Consider the following 27,882-nt stretch of genomic DNA (forward strand, 5'->3'; position numbering starts at 1 on the left):
AACACAACAAATCCATCTTTGCATCAGTATTCCACCAGAGACTGTTTAGGGTCTTTACATTTTGGGCTTTATCAGTAGTCGTTTTGGCATCTTAAAAAACCAAAAACAATGATGCACATCGTGTAGTTCTGTGTGGTTTTGAAGGTGTTAAATTGTTCTTGGTGGTGAGGCACTTCCTCTCGAGCCCACCCTATATTGTGATGGGGTGTGCATCCCGGGACCTTGCAAAAGGCGCTACTTCTCAAGACTGCTACGGGTGCTACCCCTATACCCCCATTTAATTTTTGAGGTACAATACAAGGTTGAGTTTGTTCAATATAAATCATTGTCTACACTTTTACCAGTTGTTTTTTCGAATATGACTTGATGTATAATTATCGTCTAGAAGAAGATTTTATTTTATGGGGCATGATGTAGTTGGTGTACAATCCTATTATTATTTTTTATAATATTGGTTATCTGTCAATATATTAATTGTCTATTGTTTGTCACTCTTCAGTACTTGTTTTGGTTGGTTGATGATTGTGTTTTATTATTTTTTATAATATTGGTTCTCTGTCAGTATGTTAATTGTCCATTGGTTGTCACTCTTCAGTATTTGTTTTGGTTGGTTGATGATAGTGTTTCTCTTGGCAACTGTCGGGTCATTTAAATATGGTTTTGCCAATAGTTGTCTCGGTTGGTTGATGATTGTGTCTCTCTTGGCAATCATTGTGTCACTTAAACATGTTGCGTATTGCCAAGATAGGGAGGAGGGTATAGTTGGATGAATTGCAGTCCTTGGTCAATCATCTCTAGTCTTTTGTGTAATGAATTCGTGAGCGAATAAAGATATATTTTACTCCTCTATCCGGTATGCACTGCCATCTGTATTTCATGTATGTATTTTACCGAGTATAGCAGTAAACAGTGATTCTCATTAGTTTTCTATTTGGTGCCTTCATTCCAATATTCAGTTAAAAGCAAGTTATTAAGGATTGAAATGGATAAGTTTTATTTACTATTGATTCATCCCCCCATCCCCCCACCCCCAAATTTAAATTAATGTTGTACATAGATATCGCCTAAAGCAATAATTTACTGTTTCTAATTCATACTTGTATGCTTGAAACGGTGGGGGCTGTCTCTGATCTCTCTGTATACTTTTGCAACTGATTATGCCAAAGTAGGCAAGTGCTCAAATGAACAGATCCAAACTGGATATAAAAGAGATAAAGTCCCTTGGAAATGGAGCTGATCTTCATTTTATAGCAGTTCTTAAGAGTGAAGGAGTATAACTCTACATGGCATCCATATTGAGGAACTCTTCATCACGCCACTTGAATTTAACTAGATTTAACTACTAATCAGATTTAGACACGACTTCGTTATTCCTTGATCCTGATAACACTCCCCTCTTTATTATTAAGGATGCTTACATACAATGATACTAATTGTGACATTATTGGAAACATCCCTTACTTCCCTGATTCCTCATATCTACTTATTTCTGATTGCGATATTCTCAAATTTATTAACTGATTAATAATGCCAGCTAGTCATTAGATAAGTAGGAGATATTTTTCACAAGAAGTCAAATTGTGATATTGCTATCAAGATTCAATTGTGTAGTTTTTTGAGTCAAACTCATTGACCCATGTTTCTTGAGTAGTGGTTCACATGAACCCATCTCTCACGAGAACGGATGGAAGACTTAGGCACTCATTGTATCTAGGTGATGCTCATAGAGGTGAAACCCCCGAGACTTCTTGGGAGGTTCCCCATCCTAGTACTACTCCAGCTCAAGTCTGCTTAACTACAGAGTTTTCCTCCATGGCTAAACCCACTCTGCTTGCAACCCCATTTGCAAAACCTTCGGCAAGTGTTGTGCCTCATGAACCATTCATTAGAAATCCCTTGAAGCTCATCAATTGGTAGGAGATATTTTCCACAAGAAGTCAAATTGTGACATTGTGATCAGGATTCAGCTGCGTAGTTTTTTGAGTCAAACTCATTGACCCATGTTTCATGAGTAGTGGTTTGCATGAACCCATGTCTTATGAGAACAAATGGAACACTTCGCACTCATTGCATCTAGGTGATGCTCATAGAGGTGAAGCTCCCTTAATGATGTAAGATTATAAAATTTGCTTTAACTGCTTATTTAAAACCATGACCTGTTCTTATACATCAATCTCTACTTTGTATACATCGAGCAACAACATTCAGTTGCAACAATATTTCAATCACTTTCAGCATGCTTCAATACTCCAACCATGACATGCTCCTTAGCCATGAATAGCGTCGATTCTGTTTAATATTGATTTGATGTTTGTCTTGGTGTAATGACAGGAATCATCCCCCACGGAAGAGATTTATCTCCTTCTGCAATCTCTGTCTTTGTTGACTAGTGCTTTCCTTGATTTTGAGCAACATTTAAGTGTAATCATTTCCTGAAGAGTGCTGCCTTTTAAACAATGTTCTAAACATTTTGTACTGCCGGTGATTAGATCTTGTCTTCTCTTGAGATTGAGTAGCTATATCAGTTACTGTTTTTATTCTCTTGCTGAATGATATTACTTGATGGCCTTCTCAAACAGTAATCTGTAGCACTAAGGTCGCGTCTTCCTTATCTGTGACTAGTATTGCTCCTTAAGTTTGGACGCAGTCCTTAACATATTGTCAGCACTTCTTAAGATATTGATTACTGCTTGTCGTTGTATTTGCCACATCACATCCTTATATAATCTTTTATATCATATTTATAATTAATTATTCTCTCCTTAATGGCTTTATGGTTTGGTCTTTGTATCTAATCAACAATCTTGACTATCAACTTTCTCATATGGACTATCATTGCCATTAACATTTCATATTTAATCTGGGTCTTTGAACTTGCTGCCTCTTTCATCGTATTTTTCCTTGGGGTTGATCATTTAATCTCTGATGTCTTTCCTTCATAAGCTTGATTACCATAGTCAAATTCTTCTTCCATGCTTGAACTTTCTATAAAAATGCTTTGCAATTTTGTTTGTTCATTGACTTCATTAAATTGAGATACTTGGTTGACAGGATGTAAAAAGCACAGGGAAATTACAAACTGACACCTACAGAATTGATCATGTCTGTGGGCTTTTGCCCTTTGAGCCACTTGGTAGTTCTTGCTTAAATGTGCTTTTTTGTTTATGCAAAATAAGAACATGAGTACTAGTTTCAAGTCTTAATCTTCTGGTATTGCCTTCCCATTATTTTTGTTCCAAGTGCTCGTAGTTACATCAATGGTTTAGTAAGTTTGTCTTATTATTTTGAGAACAATAATGTTTGTACCTGGTTTTTGTCCTGCTGCCTGCATCTGTCTATATGTTGTTTAATTTTTTTCTCACTTTGGGGTAGTCATGATCACCATTTCTTCTTGGTGTGTGTGCCTATGATAGTAAGGTTCAACTGCAAAAGAAGAGTTATAAGAGGATGATTAACAGTGCAGGTATATAATGAGCTAAAGATTTTAGGGGCAACCTTTTGTCAATTACAATTGATTAATGTTCTATCTGCAGGTGGGTTGGTGGGTTAGTCTGCCACAAGATGAAAAGGACCCCTATGGTCGAATTGTAAATATTCGTCCTGGACAGGGTAGATTTGTGGCTAAAAGTTACAATGCAAGGTAGGTTGTGTGTTCATGCTATTTTTGTGCAATGTAATTGATAAATAAAGGAAATAATGAAAATATGCATTTCCTTTTTACAGGCAGTTGGCTGCTGCAGAAACAGGTGTACCTTTGTTTGAAATCTTTGTCACTAAAAGTGGGGATCTCAAGTACAAACAGCAGGTAATTAGTCTAACTATTATGGATTTGATTGCTTAGTATGTGACGAGAAATAAAGTTTCAGACTTGCTTCTATTTTGTTGGCTGTGGAGTAACTATTTTCGACTGCTTAAGTACACATGCTGGGGGGAATACAAGTTTAGATCTGAGTAATAAAAGTTGATATCATCTTTGGCAGGCTGTTTATTTACGGCGTTCCAAAGAGACTTCAAGTGATTCTCTTCCAGCATTAGAACCTCTAGATGCTGATCTTTTGGCTTCTTCAAAAAGTTCACTTGAAGGAGATCAAAAATATCAAAGCTTGGAAATTTCTGCAGATGTGGAAAATGGAGACAAGAGTGATAACAAAGATAATATGGATGAGCTTAATCGTGTTCTAAATTATCTGAGAGATAGAATACCAGGTATAAAATTCAAGGTTTTGAAAGTCATTGCACCTGAAGGGGCGGAGATGGACGCAAAGATATTTGAACAGTTAATAAAGGGGGATTTGGAAGATGATGAGAGCAATTCTAATGAAAGTTCTGAAGATGAGGAAGATGAGATTAGAATTGAAAGCGATCTGCAAGATGACAAAGAAACTATTGAAGATGTTGATTTTACAGAGAAGATCAAAGAAACCCCATTCAAACTTGTGATTGGTGGGGTTTTACCAAGTAGCTCAGAAGATAAGGCTCCAAGAGATGTGGTACGTGTTCCAGCCAAAATAGAGCATAGAGGGCGGGATGCTTTTCTGTTTCATACAGAAGAAAATGACAGTCAGGAACCATCTGTAAAAGATGAACTAGATATGAAAGTGGAAAAAGTTGCAGCACAGTCATCATTAGACCTTGAATTATCAAATGTCGTAAAATCCCTGTGGAAATCCAAAAAGATTGGTTCGAAGGTGAGTGTTTATCACTGCAGACTTTGTTTCTGGGGTTTATGTTTTTTGTCATTATTTTAATGGCAAACATTTATGTAGGCTGTGTGTTTCTTAGAAATCTGTACAATTCTGTGTAAGTTATTCTTTCTCTTTCTTTGTGTATGTCTTCTATTTCAGATATTATTTAATGTTATCTTTGTAAAAAGCTGCTCCTCTGAGCTTAAGGGATGGCTCAGGCAAGGTGTAGCACTGTCTGCTTGTAAGAACCCCTGTTATTTTGAAAGGATTGAGGGATATTAGCTGTAATTTTTCGTTCTTAATGGTGACATTAGATTCTTAAATGATTTTCTTCATGATTAAAATTTCCTATTTGCAAACCATGGTATTTTTGTTAATCATTTTAGTGTGAGATATCCTCTCAACCACTTCAGTCAGCTGCCAGAGAGCTGAGGTATAGCTTACATGAGATACACATTACAAAGTCATCAAAGCACACTAACAAATACAATGATGCACAGAGACTAATTCTTCTCTGTAAGTATATTTAAAAGGATCTCACGAAGAGCATAACTGAGGTGCAATCTTATTTTTAGCATAAGAACTGATTACAAGCCAACAACATAGTTGACCTTGCACAACTTCTTTGATTACATGGACCATGGATGATCAAATGCAAATATCATTGACATAAAACTGTTAATAGATAGCCACCAAAAGAACTCTATCAAACCATTCATTGGATAAGCATCTAGGCTTTCAAAAAAAAAAACTCAGACATGATGAATCCAGAAACATCTATCAATTTTTACCTCTTAAATATCATTCCACTCGTAAATTTTGCATTATCCTAAAAGGATAGTGATGGCTGCTAGAGAAACTTATATGGGAAATACAAAGAAAATTTCAATTGAGACAAATACTCACAAAGCAGAAGCCTTGGAGTCTGCTCCATTTGCACAAGTTCAGGACAAGACACAACTTCATCTTTGTAAGGACTTAAGCTAGATAGATTTATTAACTGTTCACACTGAGCTAATGCCCAATTACAAATCTTATTATTCAAATATAGTCTTTAATAATCAAACAAAAGAAAAGAGCTACTATGCTTGTTGCAACAAAGGTTATTTTCACTTTACATTTTATATATGGTTTGAAAGTTGTGCCTTCTTGGATTTCTCTCTTACTATAATACATGAGAATAAACTCGATCCTTCCAATCTGTGTACACTGCAAGATAACAAATTCATGCATCTTAATTGGTTTTATGCATGCTCTGGTTAAGGTACAAGATTGGGTATGGATTTGGGGTTTTGGTTTGCCGATATGGCAATTTTCGTAACTGGGTTGAATTGGGTTTAGTACTGCTGGGTATGGCTGTAGTGTGTGTGTGTGTGTGTGTGTGTGTGTGTATGATTTGTAAAAAAAATTCACAGATTGAAAATATAGTTGAGATCATAGATGTAATACTCACCGAGTAGTGAAAAACTTTGCGAGTATTTACCACTTTCACTCATTGAAAAAACTTGCTGAGTTTTTGGTGAGTTTTTCACAAAATTCTGAGAGTTTCATGAAAAACTCGGCCATAGCATAATAAAAGATCCAGGACGCAAAATAGTGAGTTCTAATCGTTTTTCTGTGTTTTCTTTGAGCTCAGGGATGTAATTGGAGCTTGTTTGAGGCCATCTGCATGAAGAAGAGGAATAAGTTAACTCAAAATTGCCTCAATAACCTTGCCTTTGTGCTATATAATCTTTGGTTGCTCACAAAGAATGTAGAGGAAACACAAGTATGTCCAATTGACTTGAATGATATAGATATTTACAATGATTGGACATCACAAGAGCAATGCCTATTATTTATAAAGGATGAGATCTATAATTTGGATAGGCAGGCTATGGAGAAGGGGGATGGACTTGGATTTACATTGGATGACATTGAGAATGTTGAGGAGGCTAAGGATGATGGGAAGTCGTTTCCAGTAACGACATCTACATGTAAGATGGAGGTCGAGTCATGACTAGTCATGTTGAGCGAAGAGGTGTAGCCATAATGGACTCCTAGGACTATACCCTCCACCTTTCCCTTAATTTTACTAGAGCTGGGAAGAGCAAGCTGTAAGCTATTTTGATGTCGTATTTACTTATTGTTTGACATAAACAATTTGCTATATTAATATTGCTTTAGAGTTCAGACTATCAGGCTACCAACCATCAGTATTCCATATGAGGATGCCATTTTGTACCCAGTTTACATTTAATACAATAAAATATATCTAGACTTGGCTTGTTTCTTTTGTATACTCATTTTTTCACTCATTAGATGCATCTCCTTGTTGAATTTTGCAAAAAAATGCATTTCTAATTTAAGTTAAGAATTTTTTTCAAGTTGCCAAGTGTTTTGCTGAGTTTTAGCGGATTTTTTGGATGGTTTTTTGACTCTTGGCGAGTTTTTTTGTTTTGGTGAGTTTTTCAACTATGGTTGAGATAATTAATAATTCAATGTCAAATTTCAAATCAATATAATATATCTATGTGACAAGGTTTGTGTTCATGTTTACATTCAACAAAGATAAATTTGAATTAAATTCAACAAATATAATATTAAAAAATGAATTCATTGTTTAATTCAACTGCTAAATTTACACCTTTTTAATATTAAAATATTATAAGATTAAATTAACACAGTATGTTAAATGTAGAAGTATTAAATACAAGGGTTCATCCCATAGTGGGATGGTTAAGTTGTGTCATTTTTGATGTAGCCACTAAGATGTTACAATATTTCATTATTCAAATGAGTGAGATTACAAATGGAGACGTATCCTTATATAGAAAATAATTGAGAATGAAATAGAAACTTTCTAAAAGGCTAACATGAAAAATTCAGTGTTATCTCGAAATTACCTAATAAACTAAATATGCCTAGGTGACTATTAATTAACATTAAATACTTTAATACCCTCCCTTAATGGTCATTTTACTTATCCTTGTTAAATATAGTGGATCTCTGATAGATAAACAATTAGAAAATAATGCTTGTAGATAAGTTCTGAATTAAATTATGCAGAATATAAGTGCTTATCTCTAACTGTGACTTGCAGCAAAAATCTTTGACAGTCTTCCTCCTTCAGCAATGATTAATGTACTGGATCGCTGTATAACAACAGAGGTGAAGGTGATAACAATAATATTAAATAATACTGATATTTCTCTGCAGGTACTCGGATGCCTTGGATTGATGCTTTTCCCTGCAGCAGTGAGCAAGTATATATATAGGCAGTGAAGGACATGACTCCAAAGAGTCATGTCCCTATGTGGCCAAAGAGTCACATAGGGACATGCCTCTTCGGAGGCATGTTAGTTACTAATAACTGCCCAAAACAAGTTTATAATCCATCGCCCAATAATACATCAAGGGCCTGATAGTAATCAACACATGATAAAGGCAAAGCACGGGGTATGAAACCCGATACAAGCAAGACATTAAAGTCGCTGATAACATGAAGCACGACCAATATAAGTTGGTCAACAATATGCTTTTCTTTACTGTCAATAATCCTGATGCATGACAGAGGTGTAAGCATACGTATATGTATGCATACATTAATATGGACATATGTACGTATACTTATATCTCTGTGGGGCATAGCAGACAATGGTAGCATAATTCTGATGCTTATATCTCTATGATGCATAGCAGATAGCAGTAACATAATACAGATGCTTATATCTCTGTAATGCATAGCAAACAGTGGGAACACAAAAGATTCATGTTTTGCTTCTTCTGACGCTAAACATTAACAACCCTACCCCCTACAATGCCTTTTGGTGACAAATACAAAGAAGGCTACCTCCTTTCTCATTAGAACATTTTGCTGCTGGTAAGACTCTCCCTGGATTTGCAAAATGTAATGACCAAGAATCCATCCAATTTGATGCTGGGTAACAAAGCTATCCCTTTGTGATCAGTTTTTGACCCAAAAGAGAATACAAGAAAATATGTTTTTTTGGAAAAAATCGCCCAACGCTGAAACTGAAGTTTAGAAAGCATCTTTCTTTTGGAAAAAGGTAAAAACCCTAAAATAAAAACACTTGAACTTTTTTTTTTGAGGAAAAACAGTAATTCTTTTTTCACAAAACAATATTTAAGGCAAAGGATCAGACAAAACCCACAAATTTTTATGGACAAATGATAAAACCCCCTCAGGTTATTTTTGGAAAAAAATATTAAAACCCAATATAATCTTTTTAAGGAGAAAATTTGCTAAAATCTGCACATAATTTATTGAAGGAAAAAAATTATAAAATACCCAGTAGAATTTTTGAAGGAGAAAAAAATCAATAAATCCCAGAATAAACTTTTTAGGGCAAAAATTAAAACCCATACATTAAATTTTTTGAAGGAAAAAAATTAGAAAATCATGAAAACACACCATACAAAACCCTAGAATATTGCAAAACTAGGCAGCCCCCTCCAAATCCCGAGCCCTCCCGTGAGGGACTCAGACTCACTCTAATACCATGTTACAATTGTTTCTCTTTAACAAACAGGTGATCAGTGATTATAGATGGAGATGTTTTCTCTTATATAGAGAATAAAATAGAAACTTTCTAGAAGGCTAACATGAAAGTTTCTATGATATTTAAAAGTCACCTCATTAACTAAATATGACCAAATGACCTTTAATATAACATTAAGTACTTTATTGTAAGAAACCTCTGTTAGGCCATTGTAATTGCAGGCTTCTTCTTTCATTGGTATAGTGTGCTCTCAGGTTTGAACTATAACTTTGATGTTGTTGGTGTTCATGATTGGTCACTGTTGATGTGACTTTTTTTCCTTTACAACATGCATAATCAAATACCCTTTCTGGATGAAACATCAACTACTCAATCCTCTCTTGATATAAGGTTAGCTCTCACGCTAAGCTTGCAAAGTAAGATCGTGAAATGACTTCAAGGTTCCTTCAATTTGTGGATACTCATATAGTGAAATAATGTGATTTGTTGGTTATAACTTAGGGGACTAATGCTACTAATGTCTATTCAATGGATATTGATTATTTGCACTTCTGAAGATTTAACTTTACAATGTGTGATGAAAAACTAACTTTTGGGTTTCCAACTTCCACTCCAACTTAATCTTAAACTTGCTTCTATGTCCACTTACAACTATGAATGCAATGAATTATGGATGATTTGGACTCTACTAGATGTAACTTGATCAGTGACCCTACCAACCTAGTGCAAGCTTCTAAGGAATGCTTGAATGGTTTTCAAATCAATGTCTCCTCTCCAATCCCATCCAATGAATGCAAACTAAAGATTCAATACTGTAATGTCCCCTTGTGCAATCCCTTGGGACTTAAGTTGAATTCCTATAATCTTAACTGCATTAGACTGCTCACATTTTGATTTTTCACAAATAAGAGGAATAATGATAGTAATGTTAAAGAAAGAAGTATGAACGCCAATGTGGCCTTTTCCTGCTATAGAAGAGTGATATTGCCAATAATTTTGATGTGTCTTAATTCATTACTAGAATACTTGATATGACATGGAGATGATCTTTGACCAATGATATCAAATTATCAATTATATGAAATAGAATTATATATATATATATATATATATATATATATGTAGTTTCCAGTATGAAAAGTTACGCAATGTTAACTTAGATTATCCTTCACTTTCACAGATCAACTTGGTATCTTAATCAGTTCGTATGTAATGTGCTCACCTTAATTAAATGTGTGAGCTTGTACTAAGTCTTTAACTCAACTCTGCAACCATTAAATCTGATTCATAGTATGCTTTGTATTTTGATTGATCTGATTATTTAGTTACTTCTTTGTTGAGTATGGTCTTGTTTATATTTATATATACTATTTTCTTGTAAATAACAATTTGACTGAGTATGATATATGTTTATCCCTGATTGATATAATTTCCTTACTGATATCGTATATTCTTCACTTCAAACTGCTATGCTATGTAGTCTACGGTGCCTTTCTGATTTCCACAATTGTTGGTTTAACTCCCTCGAGTGGTCTGCGATCTCTTTTATCCAAGAAAGGTTATTGTCTTTTGTGATTCTATATAAAGAACGATTACATATCCTCTTTCGCAATTCTTCATCCATGAACGGTTTTATGACTCTTAAATGTTCGATCAAAGATTTCGATGTGTTGTTTTATCCTTGCTGGTGCCGATACAGGTTTTCCAATAAGTTAGTGTCTGTTGTGTGTATTCCTCCTACATGATTTATTCTTGGCATTGATCTGAGTGTATTGACTCGTGTATATATAATCGTTGCTTAGTGAATAGGAATGGTTTGTGCTGCTTAAACTCCATTATTCTTCCTTGGCTCTATGCGATTCAGTTTTTAAGTCAAGCTACGACCTCATTTGTACCTTGTCTATCCTCCAAACATTTCATCTTATCTTCCCTTAGTATCAATGTTGAATATCAACACTGCATTAGTGGATAGCGATATGCTAAGGTGTGGTATAAATTCAATCGATTGTCTTTCTTTGATGTGAGAGAGCTTATAAATAATGATAATCCTTTTCCATGTTTGATGACCTATAATTTCTGAGTTTAATACATAGGAATGGCGAGTCAAGTAGAAAACCAAATGGTGAGACAATCCTTCACCTTGTCCCTGTTCCTTTGTTTTTTTGCTGGATGGATCAAATCACTTAGTCTCTGATTACTCGCATTGGATTCATTGCTGTTGTTGATATATCTTATCTTGTAACTGGGATGTTCAATGATATTTGTTTAATTGTTTTCTGTCTTATTCTCTTATGTCTGCAGCGTTGCTTCTTCTCTCCTGAATGTCCGTTCTACTGGCAACGCTTATTCTTCCTCCTTTTTAATGCTTGATAATTCTCAACCTGGGTGTATATTTTCTACTGGTTTGTTATTGATTATTCGATTCCCCTTTTACCTGACTTTTGAAAGCTCCGACTTACTCTCCCTGTGATTGCTGGCTGGGATTCTTTCCTTAGCATTGGTCAAAGAGAGTCTCTGAATTCTTTTTCTGGGTTATTACAACGAACTACTGCGACAACTGTTATCCGTCTGCTTCTCACTATTTACTACAATCCGTGTTATATCCCATTATATGGTGCAAACATTCTGCCCTCCAGTATTAATCTCAATCTCCATTAAAGCTTGATTATGTCTGCCATTAATTTATCGCTGGCCCTACTGAATGTATTGTTCATTTGTTTTTGACTGGATATGCAAAATTCTGTTTGGGATTCTACCCATACCCTGAATTCCTTCACTGCCTCCTCCCCCCCTTCCTAGTTCACTGATGCCTTCATATATAAACCCGTACGGGTATGGAGGGGTGTGAGCTTCCAAATTGGTTGTTATATAGTTCATTGGTTTGTTGATATTCATAATTAGTAAATATTATAAATAAATATTTATTATTATATTTTTAAAATAATGATTGTGTTTACCTATAAATGTTAATATTAATATAATGATCTTAATATAATAAGTTCAATTGAATATATGATTATTATCATATTATATTATATGTTCTGTCATGATATTGTAAAATATCATACTAATTATTATTGATGTTAGATTGAACATTTATAATTTTTGGGATTATTAATATATATTTTATTATTATATTTATTTATAACATAATATTGTATTAAACTATTTTTTTCATTATTATATTATTAATTAATGTAAGAATTTTTATTTATTAATTCATTTTTTTATAGGTAATCAGCTGAAACCTAGATTATTTATTATTCATTTATTATTATTGTTAAGATTAATTATTATTATGTGTTAATGTTTAAGTTACCATATTCGCTCACCTATAAGCAAATTCGGAAGTCGATTCACTATAAATTCAAATTCAATTCAAAGTCGTGTCAAATTCGCTGTTTGATTCTCTATATATTCTTCTCCTCCATAGCCATCTCCACCTCTATCTCCCTCTCTATCACTATCTTTTACTTCTTTCTCTCACACTCTTTGCCCTTCTAAACTTGTATATTTCTATTGCTATCTAGATCTCCCCAGGTCTCCATATTTCAAGCATAAAATGACCTTGGTGGTAAAGAATGTAAATTACTAATTGTGAAATTAGATTTATATTATTATCCATTACTAAAAAGCTCATGTTAGTAATTTTATTATGTTAATATTAAATAAGTTTTTCAATCAATATAAATATTGTTTGTAATTAATTATCTGTAACATTTTAAATTTATTTATATATTTTAATAACTATTATAACATATAAATAATACATTATATGGGTGCTTGGTGTGCTGGTAAAGTTGCAATGTTTTACTGAGTGCACACATCACAAGGGATAACCTTGAATAGATTTTGACTGAAGAAATATTTGATTATGATATATATTATTTATGAAATTTTAAATTAATTTTATTACTCAAGTTTTCATATATATATTGATAAATAATTATAATAAATATTTGATTTATATAAAATTCATATTATATTATATAATATCATATTGTTATTATATTATTATATCACATTATAATATTATATGATACATTGATATATTAGGGATTTTCCAAATTTTCTCATACGAAAGACAACAAACAATTTTTTTTTTGACTAAGAGTGAAAAATGGTGGAAGAAACATATATATTATATAAAGTATATATTATAAATTACATTATATTTATATTTAATAATTTTTAATACTATAATTTTTTCTTCAATTAATATTAAAACTTTGCTTAAAAATATTAAAAACCATACATCATTCTCAAGGAATACATACTAATTAGAATTACAAAACTGTAATGTTTGCCATGAGAAGTATAAACTCCAAAAATAAGTTTGGATAACGTGGCAGCGTAGAAAAACAGAACCCTCACCCGATGTGGTCCACCGAAGAAATCTGAATCGTCTGCGTCAGCATCTCAAATGTGTAGGGGACGTGAAAGATGCCCAATCCAAAATATGACATGGCATTGGGCAGGGGACAGCTTTTGAAATGGAGCAATGCATGGTCTAATTTAATATCGGCCTCGTCTGACAGAAATATTGTTCTTTTGGATACTTCATTTGCTGCCCAAATTCCCAATCAGACGAAAGCGGATAAAACAAACCTATCTTTGGTGTTTCATATGCTGTGTCGTACGAAAGCGGGTAAAACAAAACTATTAAAGTGGAGTCTGCAGTAGGTAATGAAACTAAATAGTAAGCAACAAAGAGTTGCTTCCCATTTTTTAAGTAGAGAAAAGCTAGATAAAAAATTTCAACGATGACGTTGGATGGTTGTTGAAAGACTCTTAAAAACACTGCACTGTTGATTCAAGCATTTAGCTCAGCCTCTTTCGTATGGGAAACGCCTACAACATAATTATTAATAATAGTAAAATATTATTCAATTCTTGTAAGTCTGTAAAACATAAGATCCTAATTCCCAATTTAAGCCCTTCTTTAGGAGAGATTGTGTTCAGATGCTTAGCCTCTTGGAGGAGTGCTTCTTGGGGCTCCAGATGTCTTGCACAACTTTGAAGAACTCTTTAAGTATGCACCATCTCCTCACAATACTTCTTTCTTTAAGACCTTATGGATAATGAATTTTGATATATCCATCCTTGCTAGGAGAGAGTTCATTCTCATCCTAGGCCTTATGGATACCCGCTCTAGGTGTATTTATCCTTACATATGCAAATGTTTTTTTTCTCCTTAACAGTATATACTGGTTCCTTCAGAGAATATTGGAATCCCTGCCTCACTTCCTTAAGAATATTCATTTATAGAATATCTTGCGAAGTTCTTTAGAGAGGTTAGCTCTCTGCCTTGATTCCCTCTAAGAATTATACAACATTATTGTCCTCTTATTAGTGGCTACTTGGATTAGTCTATTTCTTCTTTTTTTTTTGATCTAAACAGATTCAATATTCTGATAGAATCACTAAATCCGTTATTGCTCTTGTATGTTTTGGTTGTGTCCTATTTTAATCCCATCTGAATAGATTAGTGAATCATCAATTCCTCTTACTTGAATTCTTCCCCTGACCACTCAGTGCTATTGATGTTCTTTCTTTTGTATATTCTGTGAGGAACTTTTATGTCTTCAGATGGATGCTATCTGGTAGTTGTTGATCAAGGTTGAATGAATAATGTGTTGATGGTCCTCAAATTATTATTTGTTGAGGGCTAATGTTTTACTTTTTCCCACAGATCTTCTGTAATGTCGTGTATAATTTAATCATGGGCTGCCATAAAATATCTGCAGTCTTTCTACCTTTTTTTATGTACTTCACTTCAGATAACAATCATTATTTACACTTCACCCTTGTGCAATCCCTTGGGACTTTAGTTAAATTAACTGCATAAGACTTCTTACATTTTGATTTTTCACAAATGAATGAGGAATAATGATAGTAATGTTAAGGAAAGATTTATGAACACCAATGTGGCCTTTTTCCTGCTATATAAGAGTGATATTGCCAATAATTCTGATGTGTCTTAATTCATTACTAGAATACTTGACATAACATGGAGATGATCATTGATCAATAATATCAATTATATGAAATAGAATTTTTAGATAGTTGCGGTGGTCCCAATTATATAGTTTCCAGTATGAGAAGTTATGCAATGTTAGCTTTGGAGATTATCCGTCATTTTCGCTGATCAACTTTGGTATCTCAATCAGTTTGTATGTAATGCTCTCACCTTAATTAAATGCATGAGCTTGTACCAAGTCTGTAACTCAACTCTGCAACCATTAAATCTGATTCATTGTATCCTTTGTATCTTGATTGATCTGATTATTTAGTTACTTCTTTGTTGAGTATGGTCTTTGTTTATATTTACATATATTGTTTTGTTGTAAATAACAATTTGACTGAGTATGATATATATTGATCCCTGATTGATATAATTTACATACTGATATTGTATATTCTTCACTCCAAACTGCTATCCTATGTGGTCTACGGTGCCTTCCTGATTTCCGCAATTGTTGGTGTAACTCCTTCGAGTGGTCTGCGATCTCTTTTATCCAAGAAAGGTTATTGTCTTTTATGATTCTATATAAAGAACGATTACATATTCTCTTCAGGGATTCTTCATCCATAAACGGTTATATGACTTAAAAGCTGATGTTTGATTAAAGATTTCAATGTGTTGTTTTATCTTTGCTGGCGCCGATACAGGTTTGCCAACAAAGTCGGTGTCTGCTGTGTGTGTATTCCTTCTACACGATTTATTCTTGGCATTGATCTGAGTGTATTGACTTGTGTATAAATGGTCGTTGCTTACTGAATAGGATTGGTTTGTGATGCTTAAACTCCATTATTCTTCCTCAGCTCTATGGATTCAGTTTTTAAGTCAAGCTGCAACCTCATTTGTACCTTGTCTATCCTCCTAACATTTCTTCTCATCTTCCATTAGTATCAATGTTGAAAATCAACACTGCATTATTTGATAGCGATATGTTAAGGTGTGGTATAGATTCAATCGATTGTCTTACTCTGATATGAGAGAGCTTATAACTAATGATAATCCTCTTCCATGTTTGATGACTTATATTTTCTGAGTTTAACATTTAGGAATGGTGAGTCAAGTAGAAAACCAAATGGTGAGAATATCCTTGGCCTTGTTCCTGTTCATCTCTTGAATGCCCATTCTACTGGTGACGCTTATTCTTCCTCCTTTTTAATGCCTGATAATTTCCAAACCTGGTGTATATTTGCTACTGGTTTGTTATTGTTTATTCGATTCCCCTTTTACCTGACTTTGGAAAGCTCTGACGTACTCTCCCTGTGATTGTTCACTGGGGTTCTTTCCTTAGCGTCAGTCAAAGGGAGTGTCTGATGTCTTGTCAAACTACTGTGATCACTGTTATCTGCCTGCTTCTCACCATCTACTACGATCACTTATATCTCCCCTTATATGGCGCGAATGGTCTGCCCTCCACTATTAGTCTCAATCTTCATTAAAGCTTAATTATGTATGCCTTTAGTTTATCGCTGGTCCTACTGAATGTATTGTTCATTTGTTTTTGACGGGATATGCAAAATTCTGCTTGGGATTCTTCTATCCATACCCTGAATTCCTTAGCTGCCTCCTCCCTGCCTTTCTAGTTCACTGATGCCTTAATATATAAACCCATACAGGTATGGAGAACCTTCCAAATTGGCTGTTATATAGTTCATTAGTTTGTTAATATTCATTATTAGTAAATATTATAAAAATATTCATAATGATATTTGTAAAATAATGATTGTATTTACCTATCAATGTTAATATTAAATATAATATTAATATTATGATCTTAATATAATAAGTTCAATTAAATATATTAGTATTATCATATGATATTAGATGGTTTGTTATGATATTATAAAATATCATATTAATTTATTATTAATTTTAGATTGAACATTTATAATTTCAGGATTATTAATTTACATTTTCTTATTATATTTATTTATAACATAATATTGTGTTATATTATTTTCTTTATTATTATATTATTACATTAATATAATAATTTATATTTATCATTATTTTGTTTATTAATTCATTCTTATTATTTACTATTAATTCTATTATGGGAGTGGGGACATTACAAATACCAATTGAGGTTAAGTGTCGGATTTGTTTGAGTCAAGCAAATAAGCATCCACAAGCACATCCATTCATCTAAACTACTTCAACATGAAAATCAAACCTACTTGTGAGATTTCCATACCATTATCCCATTGCAAAAGGGGACTCTCTCTTTTTGCTCGTAGCTGTTAGGTTCAACAAATTTTGGCATTAAGCAGTCTAGAGCTTTAAAAGATTAAGGGGTGACAGAGAAATGAAGTGGTCAAGTTGGGATCTTAAGTGGGAATGCTAAATTGAACTTTGTTAGGGTCATGTTATAATGGGTTGAACTTAAAATCCTAAATGTATTTAAATTTTGGCTAGCTAATTAGTCCAAAATTCCATATAAAGGCATATTCCATTCATAAGGGCCTTAAAATCCCTATAAAAAATGATTTTCCATGCTTAAAATGGTCAAAATCCTAAGAGAAATCCTTTTTTGTTTATTAAAATACTCAAAATCCGAATTTATGATGAACTTCCCTTCATATTTTGATTAAAATACAGAGTTGTTATAAAATTCCCTACTCATTTTGATCAAAATCCAGATTTAACATGAAATTCCTTACTTTGATCAAAATCCGGACTTAACATGAAATCCCCTACTTATTTTGATCAAAATCCACACTTGACATAAAATTCCCTACCCCACTTATTTTGATCAAAATCCGAACTCCATGAATTTCCCTTCTTATTTTGGCATTTTCCTAAAAAAAATCAAGTATTGGAGGTCAAAATCCAAGCATACTATGAATTTCCACCACTTTGGATGATTTTTTCTCAAATTTTTTAAGTATTCAAAAAATCTAGACAAGAGATCATTTTCTTTAAAGGGTGAGCTTGAATTTTCTCGTCTCGAAGTTGTCCAAACTAGGGTTGTTTTTCTCTAAAATATGGATTCCAAGTTTTTCTCCTTTCATTTTTCCCTTGGGGAGAATAAGGAATGATGGAAATATGGAAAGTGGAATTTTTTGTAAGTATGAGAACTATCCAAACTAGGGTTGAATTTCCCTTTGAGAGCCAAATCGTGAAATTTTTATAAGATTCAAAGGTATCCATACTAGGGTGAATTTTTCCCCTTGTGAAATTGGCTTTTAGTAGGCATGTGGAAAAATCACTTTTTTAAAAAGTCTATTTCATAACCCATACCATACATGTGTATGACTACCTTATTTTGACCTAAATAAAAGTGTTTTGTAAAATCCGTTTGGGGAAGGATACGAAAGACACTAATGATTGACTACCATAATATAATTTCTTCATTTAATAGTTTTTAATTATTTTTTATTGACCCTAAAGTCTATTTCAGAAACTTCTAGTGTATGACCATAAATTGATGAAAACTTACCATTTTTTCAACTTTTTTTAATCTTCAAGATAATTGCGTGTACAAAACTAAAAAATGAAAAAGTTATTCAAAAACTGGACAAGCTAGCTATTTGAAGCTTATGTACCAATTTGATTAATAAATAATAATAAATAATAAAATCTGTTAAAGTTTTGCCCAAGAAATAAAGATAAACACAATAAAAGGAAGAGTAAAATAGGTACAAATGACGCAAGAGATTATCCTGCGAAAATCCTTCCACTTAAAGGGAAAACCCCAACCACACTAGAAAAATATCACATTTATTAATAATAAAATGTTCAAGTACAATGCTTTCCACTAAATACAATATATATATAAAGAATTAAGAGACTCTTCATCTCACAACTGAAGGTCTCTTCAATATCTAACAAGTCTTTTCATATTTCCAAATGCATGGCTCTTTGCATGACGCATGACACATGTCTCTTCATATAATATTATCTCAAATTAATATCTTGAATATCTTCTCCAACTGTAAACACAATATATAGGTATTATCTTATTATCAACAAATAGCAAAATCAGAGATAAAAATCTCTGTTCGAGTTACAATCTTCAACACTCCCTCTTAGCAAGAGAGAGATCTTTAGTATAGCAGACACACATAGCTGTAACCAAAGATGTCAATGATAAATCCAAATCACATAAAACATGTTATCTTAGCATAACATAATTCACCATAGTTACTTCGTAAGCACATAAAATTAAAGTCATGAAGTCATACACATGACTTCCGCCATGCGTACTCGCAGAGGCTTGATCAAGGGCTTTCACTTTAGACCTCTCCCAAAGAAGAATGCATTTCCACCATGCCCAGTCGCAGAGTGTGGAGCGAGGGGTTTCACCTCAAACTTCTAAAGAAGAATGTATTTTCGCCATGGGTGTTCAACCATATACCTACTTCTAGAGGATGGAACGAGGGCTTTCACCTCAAACTCACTAGAGAAGAATGCATTAACAAGGGATTGCACCTCAAACTTCTTTCACAGAGAAGAACTCATAACCAACATGGATACTAATGGCTGAGATTCTCTCTCAACAAGGACTCTCTCAGTAGATCACCACAATAAGATAGCTGATTCCAATTTGACTAAACGTGAGCTTTAATAGTTACACTGCCACATAAACTTGCAGGGAATTATACATCTCTGGTTCCTCTGAATATCACATTCTGTATCATCAATTCAATTCAATAATTGTATGCAGCGCCCCCATCTGCATATTATCTTTCATCGTCCCATTACTTCTTGTCGTGCAACCATTAGAGGTTAATAACTCATAACTATTAATGCTAAAAGCAATCACTATTTATAGTTAATATTCAAGAGATATAATCTTAAATACTTATATCTTTGTGTTCTAATCTCAACATGCACACAAATATACACATAGAACAGATTCTGTCTGTTGCCTCTACATTCAATGCAATGCTCATGGCATCAATATAAATTTTACTACCAAAAATCTGATACTAGCACCACACATGAATAATGCATGATAGTAAACACAATAGAAAGTAGAACATAGCAAAATAATACTTATCTTGTTCTGTCTGAAAAAAGTTCCTGAGCTTGATGTTGGTGCAGATTTTTCCAATGCTGGACTAAAGACACCACATCATGAAAGGATAAATTAAAAGAATGATAGCATGTCCAAGATGCCACGTTATCTTAAGATGCCCATCATCATATAGAGCCAAGTCATATCATTTATGAACCTCTTCAAAGCACTCTGAGCACAGGGGAAAGTAATAGCTGAGAAACTCAATAAAGCACAGCTCGGACAAATTTGCAGAATAAGCAGCTCTCAAAAAAATAAATCAGAGAACTGGGAACATAGAAGAGTAATAAACAAACCAGATAATGATAAATGCAGTCCATCATAATAAATATATACCTGACAAACTTAAAACAGATCAGCTCAGGTAAATGATCTCTCATGCACTTACATATGATGAAATGGCAAAGTGACAGACTGAGAGGCAAGTGAGGGATTCAAGATAAGAAATCTCAGTGGAGAGAGGGAAAGCTGAAGGACAAAGTGGCATATTACACAACTCGAGTTCCTTGAGAGGTTTAAGATTTTTGAGTGGAGGCAAGCTACCCAGCTTGGAAGACTCGCCCAATTTCACTTGCAACATCACCAGCCCATTTACAAACTAATTGTGTCTGCAGAGGTAAGCATCATAACATAATCCACTTGAGCAAGAAAATAGGTCACCACATATATTCCCGACAGTGTTAACAAAGAGCGAACTTTGATTTGACGCAAGCTTTAGTTTGAAAGTGACCTGATTCCTTTTATGTAATCATGTTCATAAGTATAATGAGATCAAGTAATGGCTATGCTGTCTATCTTTCAATTCTCAAGGGTTCAAACTGTCCACAGTCTTAAGAAAAATTGTCATGTCTGACATGGCACTTTCCGCTATTTTTTTTAAGCCACCATAAACAAATAAGGCAATTGAAAGTTTGACTTTGATATGACAGTTCTGCAAATTCTTTGATGGCAGTTCTTCCTTTGTTCTCTTCTACAGACAGAGGCAAGCACTCAGATGTTTCTTCCTTCTGGTATTTCCAACACCTGTTTCATCGCAAAATCTCAGACTCCACAGATGGCTCCACACTCCAATAGGAATTCTGTTCAGTGATAAAGGCATGAACAATGCTCTGTCCACTATTAATCTCCAACCCCTCAAAACACATATATATATATATAGAGAGAGAGAGAGAGTATATATATATATATATATAGAGAGAGAGAGAGAGAGAGAGAGAGAGCACCAGGAACAGATGGGACACAAAACGGACTGCTGTTACAAAGATCCACTGCACAAGACTATGCTGTGAAATAGAACAAGATACAAACATGATGTCTAGCTGGTGCATGATGACATGGAAATGAAGCCGAGTCACTCCAGCACCAACTCTTAGGCAGCAGCGACCCGACTCAGATTACAATAATGTATAAATCCCTAACTCTCTGAGATCAATATGCTTAGTGTGCATGATATGAGAACATGAATTTTCTTCATGCTGGATATATGGATTCAAAATAATCTCACACAGATTACCTTATACATTCTCCTTTACAGCTGATATCCAAACCTGACTCTGATACCATGTTAAAGTTTTGCCCAGAAAATAAAGATAAGCAACAACAAAAGGGAGAACAAAATAGGTTCAAATGACACAAGAGATTATCCTGGGAAAACCCTTCCACTTAAAGGGCAAAACCCAGCCACACCATGGCAATATCACTTTTATTGATAATAAAATGTTAAAGTACAATGCTTTCCACTGAATACAATATATATAAAGAATTAAGAGTCTCTTTAGCTCACAACTGAAGGTCCCTTCAATTTCTGAAAACAAGTCTTTTCTTTTTTCCAAGTGCATGCCTCTTTTCATGACACATGACATGTCTCTTCATATAATATTATCTCAAATAAATATCTTGAATATATTCTCCAGCTGTAAACACAATATATGGGTATTATCTTATTTTCAACATATAGAAAAATCAGAGACAAAGATCTCTATCGCAGCTACAATCTTCAACAAAATTAATCAAATGGCCCGAAAATTTCATCTTTGAATTCTAAATAGTAAGAAGTCCAATAGGTCTTCGTTTCAACAAAAAATTCAATCAAGGACTTAATTATGGCAAGACATAATTTTTAGGTTCCAATGACTAATTAATTTGCAGATCCAAGGCATAGACTTGGTCCTACCAAGCCTATCTTGATCCAAAACTCCATGCAAAGGGCAGTGGGTGTATTCAATTTTTCAAAAACGCATAACCATTACATAAATATGGTAAGTTTGTTAGTAAAATTGAGTTTGTTGGCATATTTAAAAAAAAAAGAGATTACTTTTACAAAATGCATTTGTGTTTTGATAAAAAAAAAACCCTTGTTTTAAAATGCCTACACATATTTTTTGAATTTTTGGATCAAGTGCCGCAACTTAAAACACATACCCCTTTTCTCAAATTGGTTACCTGTTTCTAACAGGATTCTCAAGGTCAAGAAAACTTCCCTGCATTGGGACCCAACTTGCCCATATCCGCTATTAAAAAGTTTATGGCGGTTACATCACCTTCTGTATCAATGATTGCTATGTAATGGTTTGACACTTGTAAAATGACAATTGTTGATCCATGCAACATGGTGACATCATTGCAGTTCTTACCAACTGAGCACATTGATGATGTTAGATGGTATCATTTTAGGCCACTAAAATCGCTGAGTGCTCCTTATTCAAAGATCAATGAATGGTCACTATGCTTTTATTTATCTATGTTACCCCAAGTTTCCGGGACGAGGGGACGGGGGGACGGCTATATATATATGAATGTTATCTGAATTTTCAAATATATTCATCAATTCTACATTCATCATAGCAACATAGTTTAAAATTATCAATTTCATTCATCAAATAATGATCCATCAATGATCATAGAGCATAGCAATTAGCATCTAATCAAATCATCGTAGAAAATTCTAAATAGCATCATTTTCAATCATCATTTAAGTACTTAAGATACCATTAGCACATAATGAAATGAGTCAAATAAGAGAATGAAAAACATCAACTCTCAATAAAATGGAAACATTGAATAGATAAAGACTCAAACTTTAAAGTTTTAAACTTTTGAAGTATCAACTATAGTGTATCAATGATCGTATAATATTATAATGTCAAGACAGAACACTCCAAGTCTGAAACATCAAAGTCAAAATGAAAACAAAAGATACTAAGGCAGCTGCCCCTAATCATCCATATCAAAATCACTATCACTATCATTCTGAGTTTCAAAATGAAAACAAAGATGGTATGATAGTTGCCCCTAATCATTCATTTTATAATATATTTTATAAAAAAATTGACTTCTACATGTCTGGGCCTGCAGATGACTGGAAAATCATTTTTTTAATGGTTTTTTTGAGTTTAATAAATTTTAATAGGAAACCTTTTATGCAGTCCCTGGGACGTTAGGAAATGAAAAAACAGTCCTCGAAACGGTCAACGTGGTTTGGAAACTCGTTGACCGTTTCTGAAGTTTCGGAGAAGTGTTTCTTGTTTTCTTCTCCAAGTGGGGATGCCTGGGAAACGTCCCCTGCCGTCCCCCCGTCCCCAAAACCGTCCCCGTTTCCGAAACTTCAGGTTTAGGGGTGGAAACGCGTCCCCGGGTAACATAGTTATTTATCAAGTTGTTTTTCAGGCTTTAGCTTGAGAAAGAGTAATACAACACTAAAAAACTTGAGAGTCCTCCAATATGACATTTCATAAGATGATCAATGATTCCATGAATTCTTAACAATGCACACCATAAAGCCTAATTCATGAAAATGGATGTGGTCTTCTCAGCCCGTGTTGGTGGTTGTAGACCATTTAGTCTAGTTTATGAATAAAAAACTCTCTACAAGTGAAACACTAACCTCATCTAATTCCAATGTGATATTGCAAGGGCTTGATCCTGGGATGCGGTGGTTTGTATTATTGCTTTGTTTAGTCTTTTTTTGGAATCAGATGTATCTTCACCTTTAGAATATGTTTCATAATTTGGCTTTACCGAAGTAGTTGATGTTTGAGTTTGCTTTGAAGTTGTTTTTACGAGTGTTTTTTCTGAAAATAATTTGGAGTTACTTTTCGTTTGGAGATTTTGTTTACCTTTTTCTGATTCATTACATTTGAAGTTGTGGAGTTTTATTGATGGAGAGCAAAATAAATGAGGCTGTTATTGAGTATACTGATGAGTTTAAGATTGTTGAAGTTTATGCTAGGCAATGGCTTCTGAAATGGATTGATGCTAGTATTGCACACAATGATATGTCATAGTAGAGTCAAGAATTCTAAATGCTAGTTTTTCTTTTAGAAAATATGCCATGCACTGTTTTAATAAAGTGGAATCATCATATACTTTTCCTGCAATTATGCGCTTTTGGCACGATATCCTGATTTTTTGGAAGGAGTTAAATATATTGTCGCTTATGAATTCATAATTTTCTATTTGTAGAAGTTTGTTGTCATTCTTCAAAATGCTTAATTTGAAATTTTTGTACGGCGTGCATGCTGGAAGCCAAATAGAAAATGAAGCTTAATTGGTATACTGAAAATAGTATTTTCTGGTTCATTGTGAACAGAAGGTTTATTTCTGTCAACTGTTGAAAGTTTTAACATCTACAACGTTTTTGTTTACTTAAGTCCTCTTAGAATTGTCTCAATATATATAGTCTGACACAATTTCTAGTTGTACATAGGGTGATGTATAAGATATATAATGCTTTTTTAATTATCTGTGGAACTTGTAAGCCATAGCTTGATGATCCTAGGAGCTAATCCAAAGGTTGAAAAGCAAACACATGTTTTACGAATTGGGTAGCTAGTAAATTCTGAAAGGTGTTGCCAATGTAAAGTACAACATTTAATTTGGATAAGTTTTATGTTACTATATGCAGGCTTATATATTTTACAGGTGTCAATAGGTATTTGTTGGTACATGCGTGAATACACTCCTTAAAAGGGTTCTTTTTGGATCTGTTGATTTTCTCTAGCTTATGACCTAAGTACAGGCTCTTTTAAATGGATGTAAGAGTCCTCCTGTGAGTGAAGTTTACACTACGTTTCTTTCATGTTTACAATGGTTATAAAGTTATGGTGGGAACTCCTTGAGTGCATCATGACTCAGGCCAGTGAAATCTTTGTATTATATAATTATTGTTTGATTGTTTGTATGGTGTCAACATGAATTGATGTATCAAGATTCTATCCCAGTTGAATTCTAGTTCTCAATCTTTCCAATTGATTAGACATAAAAACAAAACAAGCTAATTCTTTAGTGATTTCAATCTATGTCTATCTGGTTAGGCTTACTGTTAAGTTTACCAGGTTTCCACAGTCCATAATATTCTCCCCTTCAGCTCTTCTACCTCATTCTGCTGATGGTTCATGGAGTGTGACTGGAAATGTTGATGCAAAATATTTTTACACAGTTTAGTCCACTAGGTTTACTGTTCTTTTGGCCAATGAATTGGGAAAATGGTAATTATAATCAAAACTTATAATACTGCTTGCTTGTCAGTGCTATTTGGAAAGTTCTCCCTTTTATAATGCAATGTATTTGACTTTTCTTTATAATGCAACGGATTTTACTTTTGTTACTCTCTGAATGTTTGAAACATTTTTCTGTTGTATAACTATAAGGTCTATGCAGGAACCCAAGGATATAGAAGAAATAGTTGAAATAATTAAGCTTGCATTTAGCCAAGCTCAGAAAAGGAATGATCTATCTGGGAGCAGTATGTTCAGCCGTTTAAATGTTGCAGAGGCTAATTCAGATCTGTTGAGTGGTACTTTACACTAGCCATGTATCTTAATGCTTGATATGTACTAATATAGGTTTTGGTTTCATTTCTAAAAATATGATATTTTCCACTGTTCATTCAGGACTATATATTGGGACTTTTGGTCGACATAGTTCAGAAGTGGTTCAGCTAAGGCGTAAATATGGGCATTGGCAGGACGCAAATGAAAGTCTGAATGAAAATTCCAAATTAGAATTCTTTGAGTATGTAGAAGCTGTAAAATTAACTGGTGATCTGAATGTACCTGCTGGCCAGGTACATTAACTTTCTACTTTCCTTTTTAAAAATATCTGCCTTATTCTTGGATATTAGCTGATTGCTGTACTATTGAGAATGAAACTTTTCATCCCTACTGGTACATGCATGAATTTTATTTTGATTATATGTCTTACAGGAGTTTGATTTATTTGCGCAGGTTACTTTTCGGGCAAAAATAGGCAATACAAATTCTCTATCAATTCGTGGAATTTATCCAGAGGAACTGGGAGTGGTATTTAACTGTACAACTTAAATAATGTCTAATATTCATTGTGGGCCAGACTTTCTAGCTTCAACTTTCTGTCAACTGGAAACCTAATTTAGATACTATGCAGATTGCTAGGTACAAAGGTCAAGGAAGAATCGCAAGGGGTGGTTTTCGCAACCCACAGTGGATTGATGGTGAATTAGTGCTACTTAATGGAAAGGTAATGATGGAACTAGTCTAGGGAACCTGATTTATTAATTATAAGATTGAACCTAGTGATCTGTATTCTTTTTGGGTGTTCTTTACTTGCTCATATCATTTGAAAAGACTATTCTATGACTAGATTTTTCTTGAAGAGGCTTAATGTGGATTTTTAATTTCTGCATTCAGGGTGGTGGTCTTACAGATGGTGCACAGCTTGGTTTTGTATATTGTGTGTCTGGAAAACATATTCTTGTGTTATTCAACCGATTGAAGCTTCAAGAATGAGATTTTTGTGTTTTCATTGTCCATATCCGGTGCCCATTGCAAATGTATTTTTACAGAGAACTTGACTTGTTATTGCAAATTAATCTTTTTTATATGTGTAAGTCTGAGGCAATACATCCTAATTTTATTGCTTAGATCGACTCCGATACAAATTGTCATCAGGCCTCCTTTACTAGGCACATGAGAGATAGGAGTTTACATGAAATCATTTGCTTAGATGATTAAATTCAAATGTAATTGTATGAATTTTATGATCCTGCAGAACATATTCCAATGTCAATTAGTTCTTAGAACGGTCTCTACTGTTTGATGAGGAACATGGAATTTACTTTTAGAGATGTTATATTATGTCTTCTAATTATGAAGGTTCCACATTTCCTACTGTACATCTAAATCAGCAGGAACCTGATTTTGGCCCATTTTCTTTGGTAGCAAGTTTAAATTAGATTATCAAACATAAGTTGCCTCGGTGGTGATTTCTTGCTTTAATTTAACTTCGTAGTAAATCATACACCTGAATTAGCATTGCTTGAGTTACATAAGTGTCAGTTTAAACTCCATTGGCTTTTATTCCTTTGAGAATCATAATTGTGAAAGGCTTTGGGATGTATTTTGTATTGCCTTGTATTAATAATGGAATTTGTATCGAAACTAGGAACTTGTTTTGATGAGGATACTTTTAAGTTTTAAATAATCCTTCACTGTAATCACCCAAAAATGTCACCTAGACTATGAGCCTCCTTTCTAACATTTTTGCATAATTTATCCAATGCTTATCCTTGATCAAATCTCCAAAATTCTATTAATTCGAGTATAACCAATGGTGTGACCACTTTATCCCAAGTCTTTTATTTTATTAAAACAACATGCTCCATTTTAATTAAATAAAATT

General features: G+C 33.7%; 1 protein-coding gene across 1 annotated transcript in view; it reads left to right on the forward strand.

The window, feature by feature from the left end:
• The window catches only part of LOC149547819 (protein EXECUTER 2, chloroplastic-like), a 107,994-nt gene extending 80,706 nt beyond the window's left edge, over positions 1-27,288 (forward strand). The window contains exons 4-11 of the mRNA XM_089791856.1: positions 3,534-3,640; positions 3,724-3,805; positions 3,981-4,688; positions 25,885-26,020; positions 26,118-26,290; positions 26,451-26,525; positions 26,629-26,721; positions 26,892-27,288. Coding sequence (XP_089647982.1) covers positions 3,534-3,640; positions 3,724-3,805; positions 3,981-4,688; positions 25,885-26,020; positions 26,118-26,290; positions 26,451-26,525; positions 26,629-26,721; positions 26,892-26,990 — 1,473 coding nt within the window. The 3' untranslated portion in view covers positions 26,991-27,288. The remainder of the gene's footprint in view (positions 1-3,533; positions 3,641-3,723; positions 3,806-3,980; positions 4,689-25,884; positions 26,021-26,117; positions 26,291-26,450; positions 26,526-26,628; positions 26,722-26,891) is intronic.
• The last annotated feature ends 594 nt before the right edge of the window (positions 27,289-27,882 follow it).

The sequence above is a fragment of the Cupressus sempervirens genome, chromosome 7 (genome assembly GCF_028749045.1).
Source record: "Cupressus sempervirens isolate cs-2001-9-10 chromosome 7, ASM2874904v1, whole genome shotgun sequence".
NCBI classification, from domain to species: Eukaryota; Viridiplantae; Streptophyta; class Pinopsida; order Cupressales; family Cupressaceae; genus Cupressus; species Cupressus sempervirens.